This window comes from Labeo rohita, chromosome 10, assembly GCF_022985175.1.
Source record: "Labeo rohita strain BAU-BD-2019 chromosome 10, IGBB_LRoh.1.0, whole genome shotgun sequence".
NCBI lineage: Eukaryota > Metazoa > Chordata > Actinopteri > Cypriniformes > Cyprinidae > Labeo > Labeo rohita.
Window position 1 is genome coordinate 14447104 of NC_066878.1, and position 24899 is coordinate 14472002.

General features: G+C 35.1%; 1 protein-coding gene across 1 annotated transcript; it reads left to right on the plus strand.

Moving 5' to 3' along the window:
- Positions 1 to 6023: 6023 nt before the first annotated feature.
- LOC127172039 (docking protein 2) lies at positions 6024 to 24491 on the plus strand. The gene is made up of 5 exons (XM_051121081.1): positions 6024 to 6263; positions 8516 to 8812; positions 8935 to 9049; positions 22311 to 22483; positions 22881 to 24491. Exons 1-5 carry the CDS (start codon positions 6204 to 6206, stop codon positions 23793 to 23795), a joined length of 1560 nt encoding a protein of 519 aa, XP_050977038.1. The 5' UTR covers positions 6024 to 6203; the 3' UTR covers positions 23796 to 24491.
- The last annotated feature ends 408 nt before the right edge of the window (positions 24492 to 24899 follow it).

Consider the following 24899-nt stretch of genomic DNA (forward strand, 5'->3'; position numbering starts at 1 on the left):
CTACGATTTCAGATATTAGAGGTCACGTGGATTTATGATTCTAAATATATCTAAGCGTGATGGACAGTGTTTATTGTGAAGTTGAGAAATAATGCTGTTAATCGTTCAAAGAGGCTTCTGTGGCGTTCTGATGCTGGAGGCTACACCTGTTGTAAACGTGCACTTACAACCTAATTAAACACGTAGAACGTTATTAAAAATATGTACATTTTAATGAGGCTTTAGACTTTAGATATCGGCCTTTTAGTATTTTTTTGTAGTAGTTTTATTCTCCATGGAGCGGGTTGCCTCCGTAGGGATGCCGCCATGTTGCCATCACGTGACTAGTCGTGTTATACAGTTGACTGATTTAGTAACAACCGCACTAAAAATACATTTTATGTACAGTTGAAATCAAAAGTTTACATGCGCCTTGCAGAATCTGCAAAATGTTAATTATTTAGCAAAAATAAGAGGAATTGTACATTAATGTTATTTTTTAATTTGTACTGACATGAAGATATTTCACATAAAAGATATGCACATATAGTCAGCAAGAGAAAATAATAGGTGAATTTATAAAAAAATGAACCCGTTCAAAAGATTCTTAATACTGTGTTGTTACCTGAATGATCCACAGCTGTGTTTTGTGATGGTTGTTCATGAGTCCCTTGTTTGCCAAATGCCAAATACCGTTTCCAATACTGACTGTATGATTTTTGAGTTACTGAAAGACTCATATGCAACTATTACAGAAGGTTCAAACACTCACTGATGCTTCAGAAGAAAACACAATGCAATGCATTACGAGCTGGGGTGTGAAAACTTTTGAACAGAATGAAGATGTTTACATTTTTCTTCTTTTGGCTAAATATCTTTTTTTTTTTTCTTTCATTTAGTATTGCCCTTTAGACTACAGACTTTAGACTTAAACTACAGAAGGTACATGTTTCCCAGAAGACAAAATAAGTTACATTTTCCCCTAATCTTCAAATTCCAAAAGTTTTCACCCCCCGGCTCTTAATGCATTGTGTTTACTTCTGGAGCATCAGTGAGCGTTTGGACCTTCTGTAATAGTTGCATATGAGTCCCTCAGTTGTCCTCAGTGTGAAAAGATGGGTCTCAAAATCATACAGTCATTGTTGGAAAGGGTTCAAATACACAAAAATGCTGAAAAAACAAAGAATTTGTGGGACCTTAAGGATTTTTCTGAAGAACAGCAGGCAGTTTAACTGTTCAGGACAAACAAGGGACTCTTGAACAACTCCCTTAAAAAAATTAATTAATTAATAAACACAGCTGTGGATTATTCAGGTAACAGCACGGCATTAAGAATCGAGTGCATGTAAACTTTTGAACTTTTGAGTCACTTTTATTAATTCAACTATTATTTTCTCTTATGGACTATATGTATGCGTCTTTAATGTGAAATATCTTATTCAGGTCAGTACTAAATAAAAAATAACATGCATTTTGTATGATCCCTCTTATTTTGGTAAAATAATTAACATTTTGCAGATTCTGCAAGGTGTATGTAAACGTTTCACTTCAACTGTATAATAATTCAATCAGTGTTAAGTCAATCCCGAAACAAAAGCTTTTGTTCATCATCTTTTCTTCTCTACTGTGATGTATATTTAAGCAACTGATTTAAAAATAACAAATAACTGAATAATGATTTTAAATAAATAATGACTTGAACTTGCATGAATAAGTCATTTATAACAAACACAGTAATAGAGTGCTGCAGCAGTGACGGTAAAACCCAGAAGATTAATTTGCCATGAGTTCCCTTCGGATTTTCCTAAGGCTTTTTATGATGGAAGTTTTCAAAGTATGACTAATACAAGGTCTGTGGCAAATATTCATTTATAATAAGTGTTCATTTTGATTTCACAGTGACTTCAATGTTGGGACCAAGGATTGTTGAGACATATGGATTTCATAATAAAAGCTCAGTATGATAAGCAAATACAAGCAGATGGTCCTGTTACCTACTAAAGAATGAATAAACAAATAAATTAATTAATGGGACTGTAGTCATAATTTTCTCTCACCTCTGTGATTTATCACTATGGTTTGTAACACTCTTATTTGTCACATTACAGTTTGTTAACAGTTCAGCCTAATAAAACACAACCCACAAATAACTATTAATGTGTTTATATAAGTACACTAAAAAGGACAACATTATTATAAATAGTTATGATTAATATATTTATTTTTCTTTAACAAATTCAGTAAAAAAAAAATGCTGACTAGCTAGGGAGGTGTTTGGGAAAAGAAAATGAGGAGTAAAAAAATATATTTTTTTTAATTCTGAGCAGATTTAATCTGTGTTTGGTTGCCAAGTTGGCCTTATAACCTTTATGTTATCAAGATCATTATGAGAATAGTCTTTTTACACATTACTGAAATTAAATACATGAAAATTTTACATGGAATAAATTTTTTTTTTCAAAACATGTTTTACTCTAAAACTAAGAACATAAAAATCAAAGCCATAAATCTAAGTTGTGTTCCTAATTTGACGTTTAAATCTCAAAAAATGAGCTTTCATTAAGATTTTGATTGGGTGCAGTACCAAATGTTTCTCCCATTCATTTCCAATGCGATCATTTTTCATTTTCTGACAGTACAAGTCAGACTAATTTTTTAACCTTTCAAATCATGTCCATTTTTTTCTTCACATAGCAAATGAAGAAACCTTTACCAAGTGAAAAAAAAATTCTACAAATCCAAAATGTAACATTTCTTAGTCAAAAATAACTAAATAGCATCAGAGGGTTAAACTTACCAATAGATCTTGATGACCCGATGGTTGTATTTTTGTATCAGAAGGATAAACAGTCAACTCAGTAATACAGAAGTTTAAAGATTATTTTGTTATTTAACACTATACAGCTGCTTTTAGGCAATCTGTATTGTATAAAAAAGTAAAAAGTAATTTAAAGGTAATCCAAAAGTAGTCAGTATACAATACCTAAAATGAGTAATCTATAGATTACATTACTTTTTCATTAGGTAATTTGTAATCAGTAACAGATTACAATTTCTTAGTAAATCTACCCAGCTCTATTGTCATCATTGGTCATTATCATCATTAACTTTTAGAAACCATAAGCAAGGCCCTATTAAATCTGATTTATTTTTCCCCAAATTCCATTTTATTTTTTTCCAAATTCTGTTTTAATTTTTCTGGACTTTGTTTTAATGGTTAAATTAAGTTTTATTAATCAAAAAGCATGTCTACCTTGAAATCATGACATTTAGACAATTTAACAGAAATTTATTAAAAGTTTAACAAAAAGTAAATTTTTAAGGCCCTATGAAATCTGTTGTTTTTTTCTCAGAATTATTATTATTATTTTTACCAAATTTTAATAATTAAAATAATCTAGACCTGATGGTTGCTTTTTTGGATCAGGAGAATAAACAGTCAACTCAATACAGAGGTTTAAAGATGGCTAAACTGACAGCTTTTAGGCTCTCTGCTAAACTACAAGATATTCACAGTTTATTACGCCTGACAGTTTCACTAAGATTAAGCTGTGCCAGCTAACAGCTCATTCAAAGTATTCACTGAAGTGAAAAAGAGCGTGGAGACAGCGACAGGATTAGATGCTTTTTCATCCAGAGATTGTTATTGTATTGGATTTATCACACTGTGACTATAGAGCAGTTTTGCACCTGAGTAATTGACATCTCCAAGGACTTTTTTTAAACAAACATCTACATTTTAGGTTAAAATTTACAGCAAGTATCAGAATCTCATTTCAAATGTCCCATTTGCATGAAAATTAATTATTTTAAAATACAAAATGTTCCATTTAGTCTCCCAGCATAAAATGTATAAAAGCTGCATGTAAAAATAAAATAATGACAAAAATAGTGTTTAAAACAGTGTTGTTTGTTAAAGTCCCCCTGTAGTGAAAATCAAGATTTTTATGTTGTTTATTTGTCTATGTGGTGTTTTTAATATGCTTTTAGACAAACCATGTGCCAGCCCATTAATCAACACCATTGCTGAGTATCACCCCCTCACCCCCTTGTCATCCAAGATGTTCATGTCTTTCTGTCTTCAGTCGTAAAGAAATGCTGTTTTTTAAGGAAAGCATTTCAGGATTTTTCTTCATATAATAGACTTCAATGGTGCCCCCGATTTTGAAATGTAGTTTAAATACAGCTTCAAAGAGCTCTAAACGATCCCAGACGAGGAAGAAAGGTCATATCTAGCAAAACGATCGGTCATTTTCTTCGAAAAATTTACAATTGTATACTTTTTAAGCACAAAAGCTTGTGTAACACTAGCTCTGGGATGCACGTCCACTACGCTACATACTACAAAATCATGTCGAAAGGTCACATGTGACATAAGCGGAACTACAGACCCAGTGTTTACAAAGTGAACGTGCAAAGACTAATGAAGTGCAAGTAAGTCAAACACTGTTTATAAACAAAAAGGTACAACAATGTCAGACTATTCTGTGATTCTGTAGTTCGTAGCGTTGTGGACGTGCATCCCAGAGCTAGTGTTACATAAGCTTTTTTTTGCTTAAAAAGTATATAATTTTTTTGAAAAAAATGACAGATCGTTTCACTAGATAAGACCCTTCTTCCTCGGCTGGGATCATTTAGAGCCCTTTGAAGCTGCATTTAAACTACATTTTGGAAGTTCAAAATCGGGGGCACCATAGAAGTCCATTATATGGAGAAAAATCCTGAAATGCTTTCCTTAAAAACCATGATTTCTTTACGACTGAAGACAGTTCAGTTAGTGGCTGGCTGGTGTGACTGTGTGTGGGTGGGGCTAATTTGCATATTCATAGATACGCATATAGTAAATGAGGCAAGGGGGGCAGACTTACATTCAAGCTGTTTTAAGGCATGGGAAAATTATTTTCACAAGAAAAAAACATTTAAATATGTCGTTTTGATGATCAAAGATCAGTTTTAAGGGATACAAATTTTGACTACAGGGGGACTTTAACTAAAACTAAAACTATTAAAAATCATTTCAGTACCTAAAATAAAGCTAATATATTAAATAAATAGTTGACAGATAAAAACCTAAAAGAAATTAGAGTTTTGAGATGAAGTACTAAAGTTATTCGAATTAAAACTAAAATAAAAATTAGCTAAAGCTATACACAAAAAAACACTAATAAAAATAGATATTAAATGGCTATAACTAAAATGAAAATAAAGCATATAAAAATAAAACCTATTGAAATATTATTAAAAATTATAAATAATTCTAAAATAACACAGATTTAAAATCATCATTGAATTTATCATGTCCACCACAGGATGTTTACTAAAAGCACTTCGTTATCTACCTAACCTAGGCGTAAGTATATATATATATATAAACCCCACTATGTAAAACTTCTTCTGATTGGCCAGATGACAGCAGGATATCACATGACCAAAGATGACATTTGCACAGTGTTTCAGCTCTGATCTTTTGTAAAAAAAAAAGGCTAAAAATGGACATTTCTATGTGCTTTTCTTCAAAAATGTATTCATATGTGGACTTGCTGATGTTCGTGAATGTGCTGTAATAGCCTCCACTGGTCACAAAGGGGCACTCTAGATACACCATCAGACCTTGTAGGCCTGTGACAAGAAACCTTGCTGTATTCATTTGACATTCACTGACCAGTTTCCTAAGTGTTGTTTTCACACTTGAAACTTGAGGTGTACACAAATACTTTTGATCAGTTTTATATCCTGTTATTAGAAAATGCAGATTTTGCAGATCGTGCACATATAATTTGGACTGACATTTGTACTGATGCATTACTTTTCATAGCATTTGCAGTTACAGGAGAGTTGGAGAGTGAGGAAAAGTCTCATGTGCCCATGACCCTGTGATTGATTCTAACGAGGTGCTAGTAGGATGTTAAACGTATTCACACTTTCACAGAAGAAAGACGGTCTTCAGCCCTAAATAGTGTCAAACAGGAAGAATCATATGCGTAGGAAACCAACCCCACCACAGCAGTACAGACACACGCCCACTCATCTGACTTCTCCAAGTGACAGATTTAGACTTCATCTTAGACAGGAAGTTAGACTGACAATGTACCTAAGGTCAGTCCGCCATTGACAGCAATGTCTCTCATAGTCATTCAAACAGTTTGAAAGCAAACCGGAATCAAGGGAACCTATAGAGAGAGAGAGAGTGAGAGAAAAACAAGATAAAGGCCTGCTGAGGAACCATGGAGGAGGACATCAGGAGAAAAGGGATGCTTTATTTTCATCAGCAACGCTTCGGCAAGGTGAGACTCAATGTCCTTCTCAGAGCTATATAAGCAGTGTAATTATTTTCGCAAGTTAAACTAAAGAAATACATTCTTGCATGGCTCTGCATTCAGCATACATCAGCAGACTGACAACGGCAAAGATAAGAAGTGCTGACGCTTTATTGGCCTTGGGTACAAGCAAAACTGTTAACCCCAATAACACAGATAGATACATAGATAGATAGATAGATAGATACTGTAACTATACATAATATACATTTAATCATTTAGCAGATGCTTTTATCCAAAGCAACTTACAAATGAGGACAATAGTATTATGATAATGATATGACAATAAATAAAATGACATGGCAATACGTAAACAAATTAAGCAGAACAACCTTCTTCAATGTTGATAACAATAAGAAATGTTATTTTATCATTTTATAAAGGTGATTAAAAGACAATACAAAATGTTAAAAAGTCAAAAACATAATTGTGATTTACATGATGTACATTTATATGATCAATTATATCTAAAATATCACATTGCATATACAGGTAAAAGCAAATGAATTCAAAGATTTGAATTAAAAGAATTAAAATCTCATGAAAGAGCTTCTGCGCTGTCAGTTCACCTCTGTATACATGACTGTAACTATATTAAATATGTAACAACACATGGAGTGTGTAAAGTTGTAGAGCACTGTAAAGCTTTGAGACAATCTGTATTGTATAAAAAAGTATTCTAAAAGTAATCCAAAAGTACTCAGATTACCTAAAATGAGTACTCTAGAGTACATTACTCACTACAATTTATATAATGCAATTTGTAATCAGTTACAGATCATAATTTGTTAGTAATCTACCCAGCATTGTATGACTACGTCATTAACTTTTAGCAACCAGTAGCAGGACCCCATGAAATTATTTTTTTCAAATTCAATTTTTCCATTTAATTTTTCTAAACTGTTAAAATACATTTTTATTAATCAAAAAGCATGTCTAATTAATTGAAATCATGAAATCTAACAGCAATTTATTAAAGGTTTAACAAAAATGACATTTTAAGGCCCTATGAAATACGTTTTATTTTTTTCTCAAAATAAAATAAAATTTTATTTATTTTTTAAACCAAATTTTAGTAATCAAATTATTTCTAAATAAGTGAATTTAATAAAAAAGAAAACTAATTTATTGATTTATTTATTTCCAGAAAAACTGATAAAAGAAAAAGAAAACACTGTTATGTATTTACATTTTTCTGGTAAATAAATTCTGGTACATATTCTGTAAAAATAATGTTTTAATAATTGTATTAGTAGTAGTAGTACTATCGTTACATTAAGTAATATATTTCTGTGACAGTTTCTTCAAGTTAAACTGAACTTTTGGCGGGGCGCCCCAGTGTTGCCAGTTTTCCCGCAGAATTGCGCTACTTTAATACTGTTGACGCAGGCTGTTTTTATATGTGTTGAAGCGACCCCAATAACATCATATTTAGCCCCTGAAATACGAATTTAACAGGGGAAAGAAATTTGTATTTTATCCCCGGGAACGTGATTTTTAACGGGGACCCCCCTCGAAACTGGATTAGTTTTGAGTAGCAATTGGGCAGGTTTTGTTGTGAAAACCTGGCAACCCTGTGTATGACAGGATTATAGTTTTTCTCACAAGAAATTGTAAAATCCTCATGAAGTGACTCTTAGAGCAGTTCTAAAAATTATGTTTATGTGTTCATGTACTCATATGTTGAGGCGTCAGAGGCTGAAAACAGGGAGTGTCTGGCGCGCTTCAGTATATGTGTAGTAAAGGAAACGGCGCGAAACTGTGACAGTTATCCTTATTCACAAAGAGACATGCAGAATATGCAGGATTGTATTTGAATTGTATTTTTGAGGGTTAATATTCACAGACACTAATCCATATCACGTTTTGATTTAAGTGTTCTGACATACATTTGTTTATCCATCCAAAATTGTGCAAATTCCCTGACATTCCGCGTTTATGGTTAATTTCATTTTTATGATTGGATTCCGCGATTCCTTACGCGTTTTCAAATCATAGAAGCATGTCCAAAATACCTTTTGTACTCATTTTGAATATCACTTACAAATGTATTTTTAAAATATTTTACTTGAAAGTGTCTTTGTGCTTTTCGTTTTTTAAATGCTGCTTGGTTTGATATTTGCAATGTAAGGCAATAACATGTGCGATTTTGAAGTATATTTTTAAAATAGCACAAAGCGAGCATATTTCAGACTATGATGTGCGTGTGTGTTCTTCAGAAATGGAAGAAAGTGTGGTGCGTGGTGGTGGCGGAGGGCAGACGCAGCGTGTCACGGCTGGAGGTGTACGAAAGCAAACAGTCCTCCATGAAACAGGGCTCCAGCAAACGCAAGCCCGACTACAAGCAGGTGATCCGTCTGCGAGAATGCATCCGCGTATCAGAAAGTGAGATGGCTGACTGCCCCAAAGACTGCGCCGCCTTTTTTCTCGAGACCTCAGAAAAACTCTACATGTTTGCTGCCCCCCATTCAGAGGTGAAGGGCTGGATCAAGAGCCTGTGCGAGCAGGCGTTCCCTGTAGGTTGAATCACATCAAATCACACCGCATAATAATGAGCGATTAGCTAATAGCTCATAATACATAATGGACATGTTCAGGTACAGATGTCTCACTTTAAAACCACTTAATGCTTTTTCAGGACATCGAGGCTGAACAAAGATTACAGAGAGAGAGCTGCGTTTATTCTGAACCTGTGATCAGTTCTAATGCCAGAGAAATGCAGGAGAACTCACTTTATGACACGGCAGAAAGTGGTAAGGCAGTTAATGTCACACTAACAACCTAAATATAAGTTATAAATGATAACAAAATCACGTTCCTTACAACTGATATACATTTACCACTGTGGAATGGGTTGCACAAGCATTATCATGATCCTAAAATACTGCAAATCCAAGGGTAAACTTGTTTTTTCATCATTACATCAGTTTAACTCTTTCATGCAGTGTGAATAATACATGGTAGATAATAATACAAAAATGTAGGTTCATATAGCCTGTGTTTAAAAAAAAACAAAAAAACTTGGTGCTTTCAGTATATATAAATTTTATATCAATTTAATAGCATACCATTTATTTATTTACTTAAATTAAAACTGTAATACATGGTCACCATGTATAATTATTATTTTTCAGATTTTATGTATTTAAAGACAATTAGAAACGTAATATATTGCAATTTAAAAGTTTTGTAGTGTTTTTTAAAGAGGCTTCTTATGCTTATCAAGGCTGCATTTATTTGATAAAAAAAAAACAGTAATATTGTGAAATATTATTTTAATGTAAAATAACTGTTTTCTATCTAAATATATTGTAAAATGTAATTTACTCCTGTAAAGCAATGCTGAATTTTCAGCATCATTACTCCAGTCTTTAGTGTCACATGATATTCCAGAAAAGATTTTTTGGAACATATGATACTTTTTCCAGAATTCTTTAATACATTTAAAAACAATAGCATTTATTTAAAATACAAATCTTTTGTAACAATATAAACTATACCATTTAAAAGTTTGTGGTCAGTAAAGTTTTATTCTTTCTTTTTTTGAGAGCTATTAATACTTTTTTTCAGCAAGGATGTGGTAAGATTTCTACTTTGAATAAATACTATTCTATAACTTTTATTTAAGTTTTTATTAATCAAAGAATCCTGAAAAAAAAGAATCACAGGTCCCGAAAAAAAAAGTAGCATATTTCCATGCAACATGTTTCCAAAATTGATCATAAAAGTAATAAATCAGCATATTACAATGCTTTCTTAAGGATCATGTGACACACAAGACTGACATAATGGCTGATGAGAATTCAGATTTGTATCACAGGAATAAATTTTATTTTAAAATATATTAAAATAGAAAAACATTATTTTAAACTGTAATAATATTTTTTCTGTATTTTTGATCAAGTAAATGCAGCCTTGATGAGCACTTCTTAAAAAACATACATACATACAGTACATATATATATATATATATTATTGATTATGTTATTAATTTAATACACAACAATTACCTACTTAGTGTTCTTCTTTTTTTATGTGGGTAACGCTTTAATGTGTATCTCACCCTAACGGGTAATATTAGTGATATTGGAGGGACAGAGAGGAGAGAGATGCTATTTTAGTTTGTCCTATTGCAAGGACGAACAGCCTCTTTTTCAAGCGAAACCTCAGGCTCGAGTCAAATTGCCCATTTGGGCCACAGGTGGCCAACCTTGATTCCATTAAAGGACAGGAAAGAGGGGACACTGTTTTCAGGTGTATGTATAGAGAGAGCTCATTCAGGGGAGACGACAAATGAAATGAAGCAGAGGGATGCAAGCTGTCCTCAGATTCACCCGAGGCCACTTCTTATTGACTTCCTGCTTCTTCCTTTTCATCTAGCTCAAGATTTCTATTGGCCCTTGTGTATCATTGACAAAGGGCACTTCTTTTGTGGCGCTCGCTGAGGCAAGCATCGCTGCCGCTGCTAGTTTTTAGTACGCAACTTATTCCGGACACTTATTCTGTGAAAAGACATTTTCTAGTTTTGCTTTGAATAAGGAACTTGGGGAACACTTGGAAAACAGAACATCATTGATAGCATTTCCACACGAATCAGCAAACAACCAGCTAGCAAGAACAACCTAAAAAACACTTAGCAATGACCTAGAAACCACCCGCAAAGCGCAAAGTGTCTGTGACTTTTGCACAGGCAAGCGCCACTTGCGTTTCCATTAGAAAATAGATTTAATGACGTTGTTCAAAATTTCCAAATTGGATGTGACATTATCTAACTTCATTTTGGAAGGGCAGCCGGCCAAAAAGTAGCTCTAACTTCCGTTTTATCACTTTGGGTGAAAGTTCTCAGACTGTCATAAGGGCTTCATCTGGGTTCCGTTGTGCAAGTTTTTAGAGCAGCACATGTAGACATGACACAAGGAGAGGAGAGCGAGTGAGAGAGTGGGGAAGCGAGGGAGATGAAACTTGTCTGACTGTAAATCAGTACTTCATGAACTTCAACATGTTTCTATTTTCGTCTGAGGACGGGTGACGCATCACATCCTCATTTTGCTGTAATCCATGCCATGACAACAGTTCTTTAGATACTGACTTCTCCACTTCAAGAATGAGAAAATATATATTTGATACATATTACAAAAAGAACTATATGAATACACAGTAAAATTTTTGGGGTCGGTAAGATTTCTGTTTACAAAAGAAAGAAGTCTCTTATGTTCACCAAAGCTGGATTTATTTAATAATAATAATAATAATAATAATAATAATAATAATAATAATAAATACAATTACAACAGTAATCTTGTAAAATATTATTGCAATTTAAAATATAAAATTTTAATATATTTAAACTATTATTTATTCCTATCATGCAAAACTGATTTTTCAGCAGCCATTCAGTGTCACATGATCTTTCAGAAATCTAATATGCTGTTTTGCTGCTCAATAAATGCTGCATTTTTTTTTTTTTTTTGCTGCTTAATATTTGTTATTAGAACAATACTATACATTTTCAGGATTCTTTGATTAATATAAAGTGTAAAAGAACAAAATAAATCTTTTGTAATATATTTCAATATATGGATTAGTTTTTTAGGTGTCAATACGTCAGTTTTGTCAAGTCAAGTCAAGTCACCTTTATTTATATACCGCCTTTAACAATACAGAACTGTGACAAAGCAACTGTACAGTATTAAATAGGAAATAGTACATCAATAATGCAAAAGGGCAACAATAAACACTCAATTTTCAGGTAAAGGCAGTTAATCAAATACAATAAAATAAAATACAATATCATGTGAAGAAAAAGTGTCCCCAACTAAGCAAGCCAGAGGTGACAGCGGCAAGGAACCAAAACTTCATCGGTGACAAATGGAGAAAAAAACCTTGGGAGAAACCAAGCTCAGTCAGGGGGCCAGTTCTCCTCTGGCCAGACGCAGAGGACTCCCATGGTCTTGTGTCGACGGCCGTCTAGGTGACGAGGTCTTCACTGGGGATCTGTCTCTGGGGCTCATCTAGTCAATGTGGTCTCCACTGACATTCAGGGCTGTAGAGGTCGTCTCTAGATGCCGATCCACCGTCTGGGCTGGGTACGGACTGGATCCGGGAGACTGCAGTGAGCATCTGATCTGGATACGGACTAGATCTGGTGGTTAGGGTGACCTCGGAGTAAGAAAGAAACAGATTAATATTAGCGTAGATGCCATTCTTCTGACGATGCACTGAGTGCATCGGGTGTTATGGGAAGTGTTCCCGGTTCCGGTTGACCTAATTAATGCAGCCTAACAATCCTTTAACGGATTTGAATTATAGAAATATGTTGATGTGTTATGTGTAAGCAAGGTTAAAGAGATGGGTCTTTAATCTAGATTTAAACTGACAGAGTGTTTCTGCCTCCGAACAGTGTTGGGCAGATCGTTCCAGAGTTTGCGCGCTAGATAAGAAAATGATCTGCCGCCCGCGGTTGATTTTGATATTCTAGGTAATTGCCAGAGTTTTGAGAACGCAGCGGACGTGAGGGACTATAATGTGATAAGAGCTCGCTCAGGTACTGAGGAGCTAAACCATTTAGGGCTTTATAAGTAATTAGCAAGATTTTAAAATCGATACGATGTTTAATAGGGAGCCAGTGCAGTGTTGACAGAATGGGGCTAATATGATCATACTTTTTGGTTCTAGTAAGAACTCTAGCTGCTGCATTTTGGACCAGCTGGAGTTTGTTTATTAAGCGAGCAGAACAACCACCCAATAAAGCATTACAATAATCTAATCTTGAGGTCATAAATGCATGAATTAATGTTTTAGCATTTGAAATTGAGAGCATAGGTCATAATTTTGTATGTTTAGATGCTGAAAATAAGTCAGTATTGTACATTTTAGTTGCTGTAAAAACATAACGTACATTTTGTGGAACCACATTTTATGTAAAATACATACAAATTATCATGAGATCACGTTGCTCTCTCACACACCCCGCTCGAGCCCTCCTGCCCCTTTGCTCTCTGACTAAACTGCCCTTTCGGTCTGATCTAGGTGCCCCGGGTTCACGATTTCTGCCAAGGGGGACCTGCGATTGTGTACAGACAGACAGATATTTTCCACATAGCTACGAGAAGCGTTAAACATGGACGCACATGCAGTTGCCGGTGTAGCGAGCAATACTTGCTGGCAAACACTTCTTACTGTTACAAAATAAACAATTACTTTACAAAACTGCTACAACGCAATCATGTATTCTGCTGTATTAAAGCTTTAATCAAGATTAAACCGTAACAGTTATATTAAAAGTTAACATAAGCAGTAGCATTTACAAATCACAGCATATCTAAAAGTATAATACTGTACAACAACAAACAAAAACACATTCCATTCTGAAACGTCCTGTAAGAGCCGTGCTTGCACAGGTTCTGCGCGATCCTCTTTACTAATATTTTCTGGGTCTCGTTCGGGCTCAAATTGATGAGCAATATTGACGACGCCATTGTTTACAATACAACCGAATAGCATGTGAGGGGCGTGACGTTTAATGAACATATTTCTGAGGAAGGGGCTTCACAAAACCCGGAAAACATCCAATCGTTTATCAAAGCGGTGTAGAATAAAGGTAAATTATGTGAAAAATTATGTTGTTTTTTTAAAAAACAAAGCATTAACACATGTTAGACTGCACCCCATAAACACAATCAAACCTAGAAAAAACCCAGTCAACCACCCTTTTAAGCTCGAGATAGATCAGGACAAAATCAACACTTGTGGCATATTGCTGCCTATGTGATACAATATGAATATAAGACAAAAAACATACAGTGGCATTTTTGCACCAATATCTTGAATTTTAGGCATAACTGCATTTGTGGAGTTGTTGCCCTGCTTCATATTTGTCAGCAGTCAACCGTATGAAATCTAAAATGGTGTGCAGGTATTAGGGCGGGGCCAGCGCGTTAACTGCGTTAAAGTATTTTAATCACGTTATTTTTCATAACTAATTAATTAAGTTAATGCGTTAAACTGACAGCCCTAATTTTTAACCTAATTCTATAATTGTGGGATACAAGATCCACACACATTGGTCATATTCCCATTGTACAAAACATACTTTACAGACTGTATATGGCAAAAATAAGAGTATGCTATTCTGAACATAATCTCAATTTCCCATGTCCTTGGTTGAGGACTGAGCAAATAGCTTTTAAATTCTAAGCAAAATGCTTGACTTGGCAGAACATGAAGTGATTATGTTCATCACACTTGTCTTAACTATCTCTTAATGTCCCTTATATTTCATTTTCTCTGATGTTCATTTCACAAATCGGCTATTATTCATATAAAGCGTACAAATTAAGAGATCCTTGTATGGAAAAGATCTCAATCTAGTTGTCAACTGACCTGAAATGCTTTACAGTCTAGCTGACAGTCTCTTCAGTTCAAACTGATGGTAAGTTTAACGATGCTAGAGGTCAGGCTTGCAGCAGTTTAGGGATAATTGGATTGCAACCACCCCCTGATAGATTTGATTGGATGAGCAAGAATGTTTCAAGTCGCTAGGTTGTGAGTGGTGTATAATGTTTTGTATAGAAGCTCCACATCAAAGACAAAAACTGGGAACAGCAGGAAACTAAACGTTTAAATCGTCTTCACGAGGGAGTGAAAGTCTCGTAATCACAGAAGCAAACAGACAGATGAAGCATTTTCTCCATCTGTCCTTATGTTTACATTAAACAGCATCAATGATTTATTTGACTGCGACTGGTTTTGAAGACTGCATGAGTGAGTCTTTTTGAAAGAAGTCTCTTATGCTCAGTAAAGCTTATGCTCAGTTATTTGATGAAATATATAGCCAAAAAAGTAAAATTGTGAAATATTATTACAATTTAAACAAACGTTTTTCTATTTTAATGTATTTTAAAATGTCATTTATTTCTGTGATGTAAAGCTGATTTTTCAGCATCATTACTCCAGTCTTCAGTGTTACGTGATCTTTCAGAAATCATACTAATATGCTGATTTGCTGTTCAAGAAATATTTCTTATTATTATCAACAATGACACTGAAAACTGGAGTAATGATGCTGAAAATTCATCTTTGTTTCACAGGAATAAATTACATTTTTAAATATATGCAAATAGAAAACAGAGAGATAGAAAATAGATATTATTTCACAATATCACTGTATTTGGTTATTTTAAATAAAAATAAATGCAGTCTTGGTTAACATGAGACATGTTTATATAAAATAAATGAGTGATAATATAAATGATAGAATATTCATCATTTATATTACACTATACCAGTCATTTAATCATTTATTTATTTTTTTTAAAGTCTCACCAAGCCTGCATTTATTTGATGCAAAGTACAGAAAAAACAATAAAATCTTGAAATGTCGTTACTTTTTACTGTTTTCTATTTTAATATATTTTAAAATGTAATTTATTTCTGTGATTTCAAAGCTCTGATATGCAGCTCAAAAAAACATATTATTATTATTATTATTATTATGTTGAAAACAGCTGAGTAAAATTTTTCAGGTTTCTTTGATGAATAGAAAATTCAGAAGAACAGCATTTATCTGAAATAGAAATCTTTTGTAACATTATAAATGTCTTTATAATCATTTTTGATCAATTTATCATTTTATATTTATGTTTTTCCTTGCTAAATAAAATCATTAATTTCTATAATTTCTTGCAAAAAAACAAAAAGCAAAAAACAATAAATAATTAAATAAATAAATGAATAATACTGACAGGCTTTTGTTATAATGTATAATGTTACAAAAGCTTTTTATTTCAGATACATGCTGATCTTTGGATCTTTTGGATTCTATTCATCAAAGAATCCTGAAAAACTCTTTTAAATATTGATAATAATCATAATAATCAAAAATGTTTCTTGACCGGAAGATCATCATATTAGAATGATGTCTGAAGGATCATGTGACACTAAAGATTGGAGTAATAATACTGAAAATTCAGCTTTGAAATCACATGAATAAATTACATTTTAAAATATATTCAAATAGAAAGCAGTTATTTTAAACAGTAAAAATATTTCACAATATTACTCCTTTTGCTGTACTTTGGATGAAATAAATGCAGGCTTGGTGAGCAGAAGAGACCTAAAAGACCTAACATAAAAAATCTGAATGGTAGTGTATATAAGACATAATTCAATAAAATAATATAGTATGAATGCAAAAAATATTATATAAGATTATTTATATTTCAAACAATGACTCTCAAAAGAAATAAAATGTAAAATTTGAAATAACTTCCATTTCATGTCACTCTGAAAATGCAAGACGTATTGCATTCTGGGATACAGTGTTTCATATCATGCACTCTTGTGCACACATTTAAGCAAATGTTAAGCAAAAAAGTACAATTCACACACTGCGCACAATAGTAATAGTATTGTGGTACACTAAGCATAGCAAAACTGACAACAGGAAGATTTTTTTAAGATAGATTTTGGGTCAGCAACCCATCTATTGTAGTTCCTGTTGTTATTTTAGGCGATAGATGCTCAGTGTGAACACCCATGGGCTTGATAGGAAGGAAGTGGTATTTTTTCTCTGATCTATAGTTTGAGAGTCAAGACAGTATCAGCGACTCACAGTTGGGATTGCAGTTATCGGGCCTTTTCTTTCCGAGAAGCCCCCGACTCATCTACTGAATCCTCTGTGCGGTACCTGAATCTTATTTATGCAGGTGCTGCAGTTTCACATTGAGGTGAACTTCACACACTTGGCCTTGTGGTGGTCTCTAATAATACCGGCGGTGCTGCTGTGGTTTGGCCGGGCCTTTGATACGTCTGTGGGTTTAAAGCCTAGAGCACGAAAAGAAGACAACCAATTAGTGACAGAAATGTTTTTGATCATGCATTGTTTGAAATGAGCAAACAGATAACACTTAGGAAACCTACAAATAAATATATACACATGCGCAATTACGCTACCGCACAAAATTCGTGGCTAATTAATGTATCGTCTCTTGTGATCTGTGCAATACGCTGATGAACCGGGGTTGTTAAGACTCTTTTTAATCAGTGACCCAACAATCAGAGGCTGATTAACACTTGGCAGATCTCATCAGACACCCTTGAAATCAAGATGGGCACCGGGAGTCATTTTACCGTAAATGAACACATAAAAGCAATTGTCAAGTCCTGCTTTGCACCACTGCACGAATCAAGTGAGGAAAACAAGATAACAACAGAGAGTTTGCATGAATTGTTCACAAAATGACAATTTAGACACCTAAACAAAACTTCTTGACAATCTATTAAAATACAGGCTGTTGAAGTGGATGACGGTGTTGTACTGAACAAAAAAGAGACAGCAGCTCTGTTTCAGAACTTAGTGTACTGCTTGCATACACACTTAAGTGTGACCCTGAACCACAAAACCAGTCATAAGTGTCAGTTTTTCAAAATTGGTGTTTATACATGATCTGCAAGCTGAATAAATATGCTTTCCGTTGATGTGTGCGATGCGTGTTTGTTAGGATATGACAATATTTGGCTGAGATACAACTAATTGAAATCTGGAATCCGAGATAGCAATAAATAAATAAATAAATAAAATCAAAATATTGAGAAAATTGCCTTTAAAGTTGTCCAAATGAAGTTCTTTGCAATGCATTTTACTAATAAAAAATTAAATAAATTAATATCTTCATGGAACATGATCTTTACTTAATATCCTAATGATTTTTGGCATAAAAGGAAAATTGATCATTTTGACCCATACAATATATTTTTGGCTATGGCTATTGCTAAATATACCCGTGCTACTTAAGACTTTGTGGTCCAAGGTCACATATTCAATTTTTTTTGCATGCATATGTGCTTATTTTTGCATAAACCTGTTTTTAAACGAGCTGTCGTTCAGTAGGTTTCTAATTTTTTTTCTACATTTGATAAAAAACTCAACTAACTCAAATCATGTGCGTACTGAACGATTATAAATCCAGCAGAAGAACATGGCTTGCACAGATAAGCACAGTTGTGAATGATAAGTTGTCTAATCAGAGCAGTGTTAGTAAAACATCAAATGAAGTAGACACACAAAGGTGCAAAATCATTCAGCTAAATCATAAGTTTCAAGTCTGACATTAACTACAGCATGTGTCCAGTGACTCATCTAGGTTAACAGAGTCGTGCTTCACACGTGTGCCATCTGTATCTCCGGATAGCATGAGCACCACGCACGTTCCCCCTGAGCAGCGCTGCAAACGAGAGCGAACAGGAAAAACAAGCAAATTTGACATTCACGGTCACGGGTGAGGCCTCACAGGGCAACAAGCCAACAGTCTGAGAGCTTGTTTCATCCTGGAAGATGTAGAGCGAGGAGGAAGAGGCTCAGAAAATGACAGCTGTGAACATCAACCGAAGGAACAAAGGCTGAACTTAGACAGGGCTGCCTTCTCTGGCTTCTTCCTGCTCCTGTGGACATCCAATTTTGAATTTCAAAGCTATCTCCAGAGGAAAAGCAATAAGTTGTGTTCCCTGCTGACTTCGGGTGCAAGTCTAAGTTTCAGTGACTAAAAAAAAGTGATTCAGCTATATTGTCCCTGCACTCTTACAGAAATTTCATAAGTTTGTGGGAGTGGATGCAAATAGCTCATCCTAAAGTAATTTACTTAACCCATTATGATGTGATTTACAGTGCAAAATTCACTTTTAGTTCACTTTTCGTGTTCGCATATAAATGTGTCTTACCTGTGTGTGGACACAACCACCCTACAATCATACAAATCCATTCACTCCTTCTTTAATCCCCCCAAAAACCTAAACGGTCTTCAGCTATCGAGCCATTTTGATTTTCTGAGCGGTATAACATCATATTGGTCAAGCCCTGCCCTTGACCGCTAACAGACTGTCCCGTATTAGTATATTTTTGCCTTCAGCCAGTTGTATGCTCTCCGCTGTTTTCTCAAATGTTTTGAAATTTTGTTTTGAATAAAGTGAACATAAGAGGACGCAGTGGATTAGTTTAGTTTGTGATGTTAATGCGCCACACAATCAGCGGTAGAGAGGGGCGGGGTCAGTGGGCAGTTTCATTATCATTTAAAGAGACATGCACCGAAACAGGTCATTGTGAATACAGCTGTTTTTGATAAGTTAAATAGGGTGTTATTTTACATGACCATTGAGGAATTTTAACCAAAGAGAGGCCAAGTTCACGTTTACATGTTGTTTGAACATAAATGTGTGTTGGCAGTGTGTATACACAAACACCCTATAATGATAAAAATCCACCCAGTGGTTTTTAATTAATCTGTAAAAATAATTTCCCCTTTTTCAAATTAAGCCATTCTCAGCTTCTTGTCTGTGTGACGTCACACCGACAGAGACCGCTCCCACGATAGACTGATTGACACGGCCGTCTTACCTTAGACCCGCCCTGATGAGCTGTAACAGTCCGACCACCATTGTGTCAATGCTGGAACAGGGACGTAGACAAGAATGGCTTCTAAGGGATTGAGGTGTTCTGTTGTCAAATGTAATAATGAACATAGTGGTCATCATTTACTCCCGACATCGCTGAAGATGCAGTGGATTACATTTGTTTGTGAAGGGAATGCGCCTCCCAATCTACATAAATCAGTCTATGTTCGCGCAAATCATTCGTGATCCAGCTTCGCTTACAGTAGAAGTGAGTATAAGGGTTTTTTATAAATCTTTGCAATTGCCTTTCCTAATTACGTGCTAGTTAGCAAGTTTCATGGCTAAACGCAGCTAAATGCAGCTAAAGTAAAAAGGCTCGTCACTCCACAGAGAGAAGAGAGGGGCGGGGCGAGCAGAGCTCATTAACATTTAAAGCAACATCCACCAGAACAGGTTGATTTTTGCAGAGCTGATTTTGAGAAGATAAAAAGGTTTTTTACAATACCACTGAGAAATTTTAACCAAAGCATGTTATAGACTTTTCATTAAGACCCTAAAGAAACATATCAACTTGTGGAAAGTGGGAATCCGATGACCCCTTTAATGTCATAATTAGTCATATAACAAGCAAAAACCAAAAAAATTGTTTAAAAAAATATCTCTTTTGCAGTTTGCAATGTAGCTATCCCTCTTCTGCAAAGTTGTTAATTAAAAAAGTGCGTTATACATAAAGATATTGTCTCTCAAAAAAAAAAAAGTGACTCAGAATCACCTTAAAGGGGTCATCGGATGCCTATTTTCCACAAGTTGATTCTTTAGGGTCTTAATGAAAAGTCTATAATATATTTTGGTTAAAAATTCTCAATGGTTGTGTAAAACAAACACCCTTTTTACCTTGTCAAAATGAGCTCTGCAAAAAACATCCCATTCTGAGTGATTGTTCTTTAAATGCAAATGAGCTCTGCTTGCCCCGCCCCTCTCTTCTCTCTGTGGAGTGACAAGCCTGTTTACTTTAGCTGCATGTAGCTGCATTTACCTGCTAAACTTGCTAACTAGCACATTATTAGGAAAGGCGATCGCAAAGATTTATAAAAAAAAAAAAAAAACCTTATACTCACTTCTGCTGTAAGTGAAGCTGGATCACCAATGATTTGCGTGAACATAGACGGATATATGTAGATCGGGAACATTCCCTTCACAAACAAACGTGATCTACTGCATCTTCAGCGGCTCAGATGTTGGAAGTAAATGACGACCACTATGTTCATTATTACATCCAGCAACACGACACCTCAATCGCTCAATTGGAGATATTCTTGTCTAACTTACATCCCTGCTCTGGCATCGAAACAATGGAGGTTGGACTGAGACACCTGATCTGAGGTAAGACGTTCATGTCAATCAACTATCGTGGGAGTGGCCTCTGTCAGTGTGAGGCATCTGAGAATGGCTCGATTTGAAAAAGGGGATATTATTTTTACAGATTAATTAAAAACAACTGCATGGATTTTTATCATTATAGGGTAGATGTGTACATACAATGCCAACACACATTAATGTTCAAACAACATGTAAAAGTGAACTTAGCATCCGATGACCCCTTTAACGAGTCGTCATATTTTCGAATCTTCTGACTGTTATTAATCTATCTCACTGGGTAACATATTTGCACAATCCCCACCTGCTCACGTAATACAAACAATCTAGCCTGACCACAAACACTTCTGCTAGTTAGTGTGTGTACATCATGTTGAGAAGATGATGTGTTCTGTGCTGTGAAAGCAAGTTTGTTTTGTTTTCATTGCCGAAAGATGATGATGCAAAGAATCGGTGGTTAAAATCCTTTTTTCAGCAATGCAATTCAAAACTTTTGTTGTATGCTCATCATTTTACAGAGGACTGCTTCTCTAATCTTGGCTTTTATCTTCTTTGGCTTCTAATCTTCTTTATTTGGACCAACAAGTGTCTTCAAACCACAACCTCTAAGTACGATTGATATGTAAAACTTTTATTTTTTGTGCAAATATTTGATGTATACCTAGTGCACCTTTAGGTTTCCAGATACACCACGATATTACTGTCTTGCTGAAATAGTAATGAGAATTCGCTGTGAACCCACTATTTCCTAAGAATGTTTTAAGTAATGTAGACTATCATTGTTCTAATTACTTCGTTTAATAATAAAGAATATAACTTAGACATATTTTGGTTTACAGACTGTGTTGTTTCATCAGTTAGTCACGGTAGCACTCAGCTAATGTATAATCAGAGCAGAGTAGCTTTATGGAAGGAAGGGGTTTACAGACATTATGCTCAAAACTGATTCAAAGAACCATTTTGAAATCATTGGCAAATGACTTTATGTATAATTTATGCACATTCTGAGAAAACCACAATGCTTTCTGACCTTAGATGTATTTAAACCTGTTGTAGAGGACTCCAACACAATATTAGGGCACTTAAAAAAAAAAAAAAAGTATGACCTGCTCTTTAATAAATATACAAGACTGGATGAGATTTGAGAGTTTGTTAGTGTAAACAATGACTAATCATTTTATGGTTGTTAGGGGCTGTTCACAAAGCACAAGACAAGATATTCACTTTTTCATTTTTTTTTTTGTCTTGCAGTCCGAGATTATCTGGTCATTGCAGTGAGCACAGAGGCTGCTGTTCGGTGCAGTTTGTATGGGGAATATATCATCACTCCACTGCTGGACTGCTTACTCCTGAAGGACGTTAAAACTAGGAAAGTGCTGTTTAAATGGCCGTACTGTTACGTTAGGAAATTTGGACAAGACATGGTAAGCTGGAACTTTTTTGTGCAGTTCAAAACTACATTAATAAATATCTAAGGGCACAAATCAAAAGTTAAAGACATGCAAACAGTGTAAAATAGTATTTCAAAACCATCTGAAACCAGTTTGAACAAACATTCTGTTAAGATTTTTCTGCCTTTTTTTTTTAGCTTGACATTGATCCTTTAGGTTAAATATTCATGTAATTTTTCTCAACTCATTAGCGTTGTCAACGTGCAGGTGTGAGGTTTCCTCTTTTAAATGCATTGAATTTTATTTGCATGCCCTTTCTCGTGGGAAATAAACAGCCTGTCTTTATCACCGCTCGAGTGATTGTGGACAAACATCTCTGCTCTGAAAATAGATTTCGTAACTTTCCCTTCTCTTTTTTTCTCTCCCTCAGCTGTCTTTTTCCTTTGAGGCTGGTCGCAGATGCGAGTCCGGCGAGGGGAATTTCGAGTTTGCAACCCATCAGGGTGAAAGACTGTTCAATGTTGTCAGTGCAGCCATCCAGAATCTACCCAGACCCTCCACAGGAAAGCCAATCAGCCCTGACCATGTAGAACAAAGTATAGCTCAAGAAACCACAGCCACGGATGAAACGTACAACTACACCATGGATAGTCCAACGTCTGACTTTTTACCCGAGGGGAAAATGCAGAAACCATCTAAGCAGTCATCAAAATTGCTTAGCCTTTCTTGGAGAAGCTTTTCTTTGAATGCAATAGAGCCTCAAAGTGAAAGTCAAGAGATAAACATCGACACCGATCTCGAGAATCAGGAACCTGTTTACGCCACAGTGTCAAAAGCTCAGCAAAAACCCACTTCCCCTACAGACCCTAAAATGCATTGGCAAAACCTGAGAAAAGCTGTCCAGCAGTCTGCATCTCTCAGAGACCCTTTCAAGACGGATGCTGACATTTCGCAGCTGTCTGATTTCGCGATCCCCCAGGAAGAGGGTGCAGAAGAGATGGAGGCTGCAGAAGATTCGACTGACTTGTTGGGTGATTCCATCCAGCAATTAGCAATTAATGACGCATTACAGAACATCGGTGCAGAAGTAATTTATGAAGATCCACAGGACTTCCAAGCCAGAGCTGAGTGGGTTGTCGGCACTGTGTACGAAGAACCGGAGGAGGTCATCAGGGCTAATCAAAGAGCTCATGATGGGGCCGACCACCTAGCCGAGCATGACTTCTTCTGCAGCCCTGACATGGGCGCTACACAGGCCATGGCTGCCCCCTCCAACCCCGTTCAAAGTTCAGATGAGTTGTTTTCAACTTACGACAACTTCAGGTTAAAGGGAAGGCGAGTGTAACATAGCATGTTCATTCCACAATCAAACTCAAGGGAGGGATTAATGAGTAATTGTGTACAAATATATATATGTTAAATATACACATAAGTGTAATATGGCTGTATATCGGCGGCAGAGTGGTGTAAGTAATCACAGCATGCTGATATACAGCCATATAGCATGGCTACGAGTGAGATACTGCGTTTATACAACAGATTGATGGCACAATTGTGTAACTACATAAGAAACAACAACTGAGTGTCTTTAAAAACCCACTTTTGAGCAAATTACTTTAGTCCACCATGGATTCAAATCTCAGTTTGACAGCTGAGCCCAGGCCTCTTTTACTAAATCGAAAACATCAATTTTAGAACTAGTAACGAAGAAATGTTGAATTTCTTTATTAAAAGCTTATTGTAGTATGTAGAGTATTATGGACTAAGCGAGTGTGATTACCTGCATCTGATACAGCATTCATTTTTCAGCTCAATCTGCACAATAAAATATTAGTTTGAATATCCGCTGAGGAAAACGATATCTTTGTCATACTATCCTTTCATCTGTTAAGGGTGATTTCCGATGACAGCGCTGCTCAGTGAATTTGTTGGCTGCTTCTTACAAGGTGTTGTTAAAATAGTAAAATAACTTCCTTGTTTACAACCTTGTTTGAGTGTCTTTCAAAATAAAAGTCTTTCTGCTAACTCACTCAACTTTAAACAGTCTCTTGTCTAATGTAACAAAAATAGGGCTGCAATGATTCCTTGATTATATTCGAGTATTCCATTTTTAAAAAAATCCTTGATTGCATTTTGCCCGTGTTGAGTAATCGGCAAAATATCCAAAGTGGTGCAATGCACATATTAAACCCATTTCAAAGTCATAATAAAACATAATGCTATTAAGAACTCACAAATTTATTTACATGCGTGTTGGTTACGGACGTGCGTCTCAGAGCATCTCTGTTCACAGTAAATGCTACTACACAAACTATTATCATTTACATTGATGTGGAGCATCTCAAACTCCATCTCTGCATGTTGTTGTGAGTTTTCATTAGATTTGCAAGGTCAATCATTTATAAACCTACACAAACACTGAATACATCATTATCTTTCTCAATGTGCT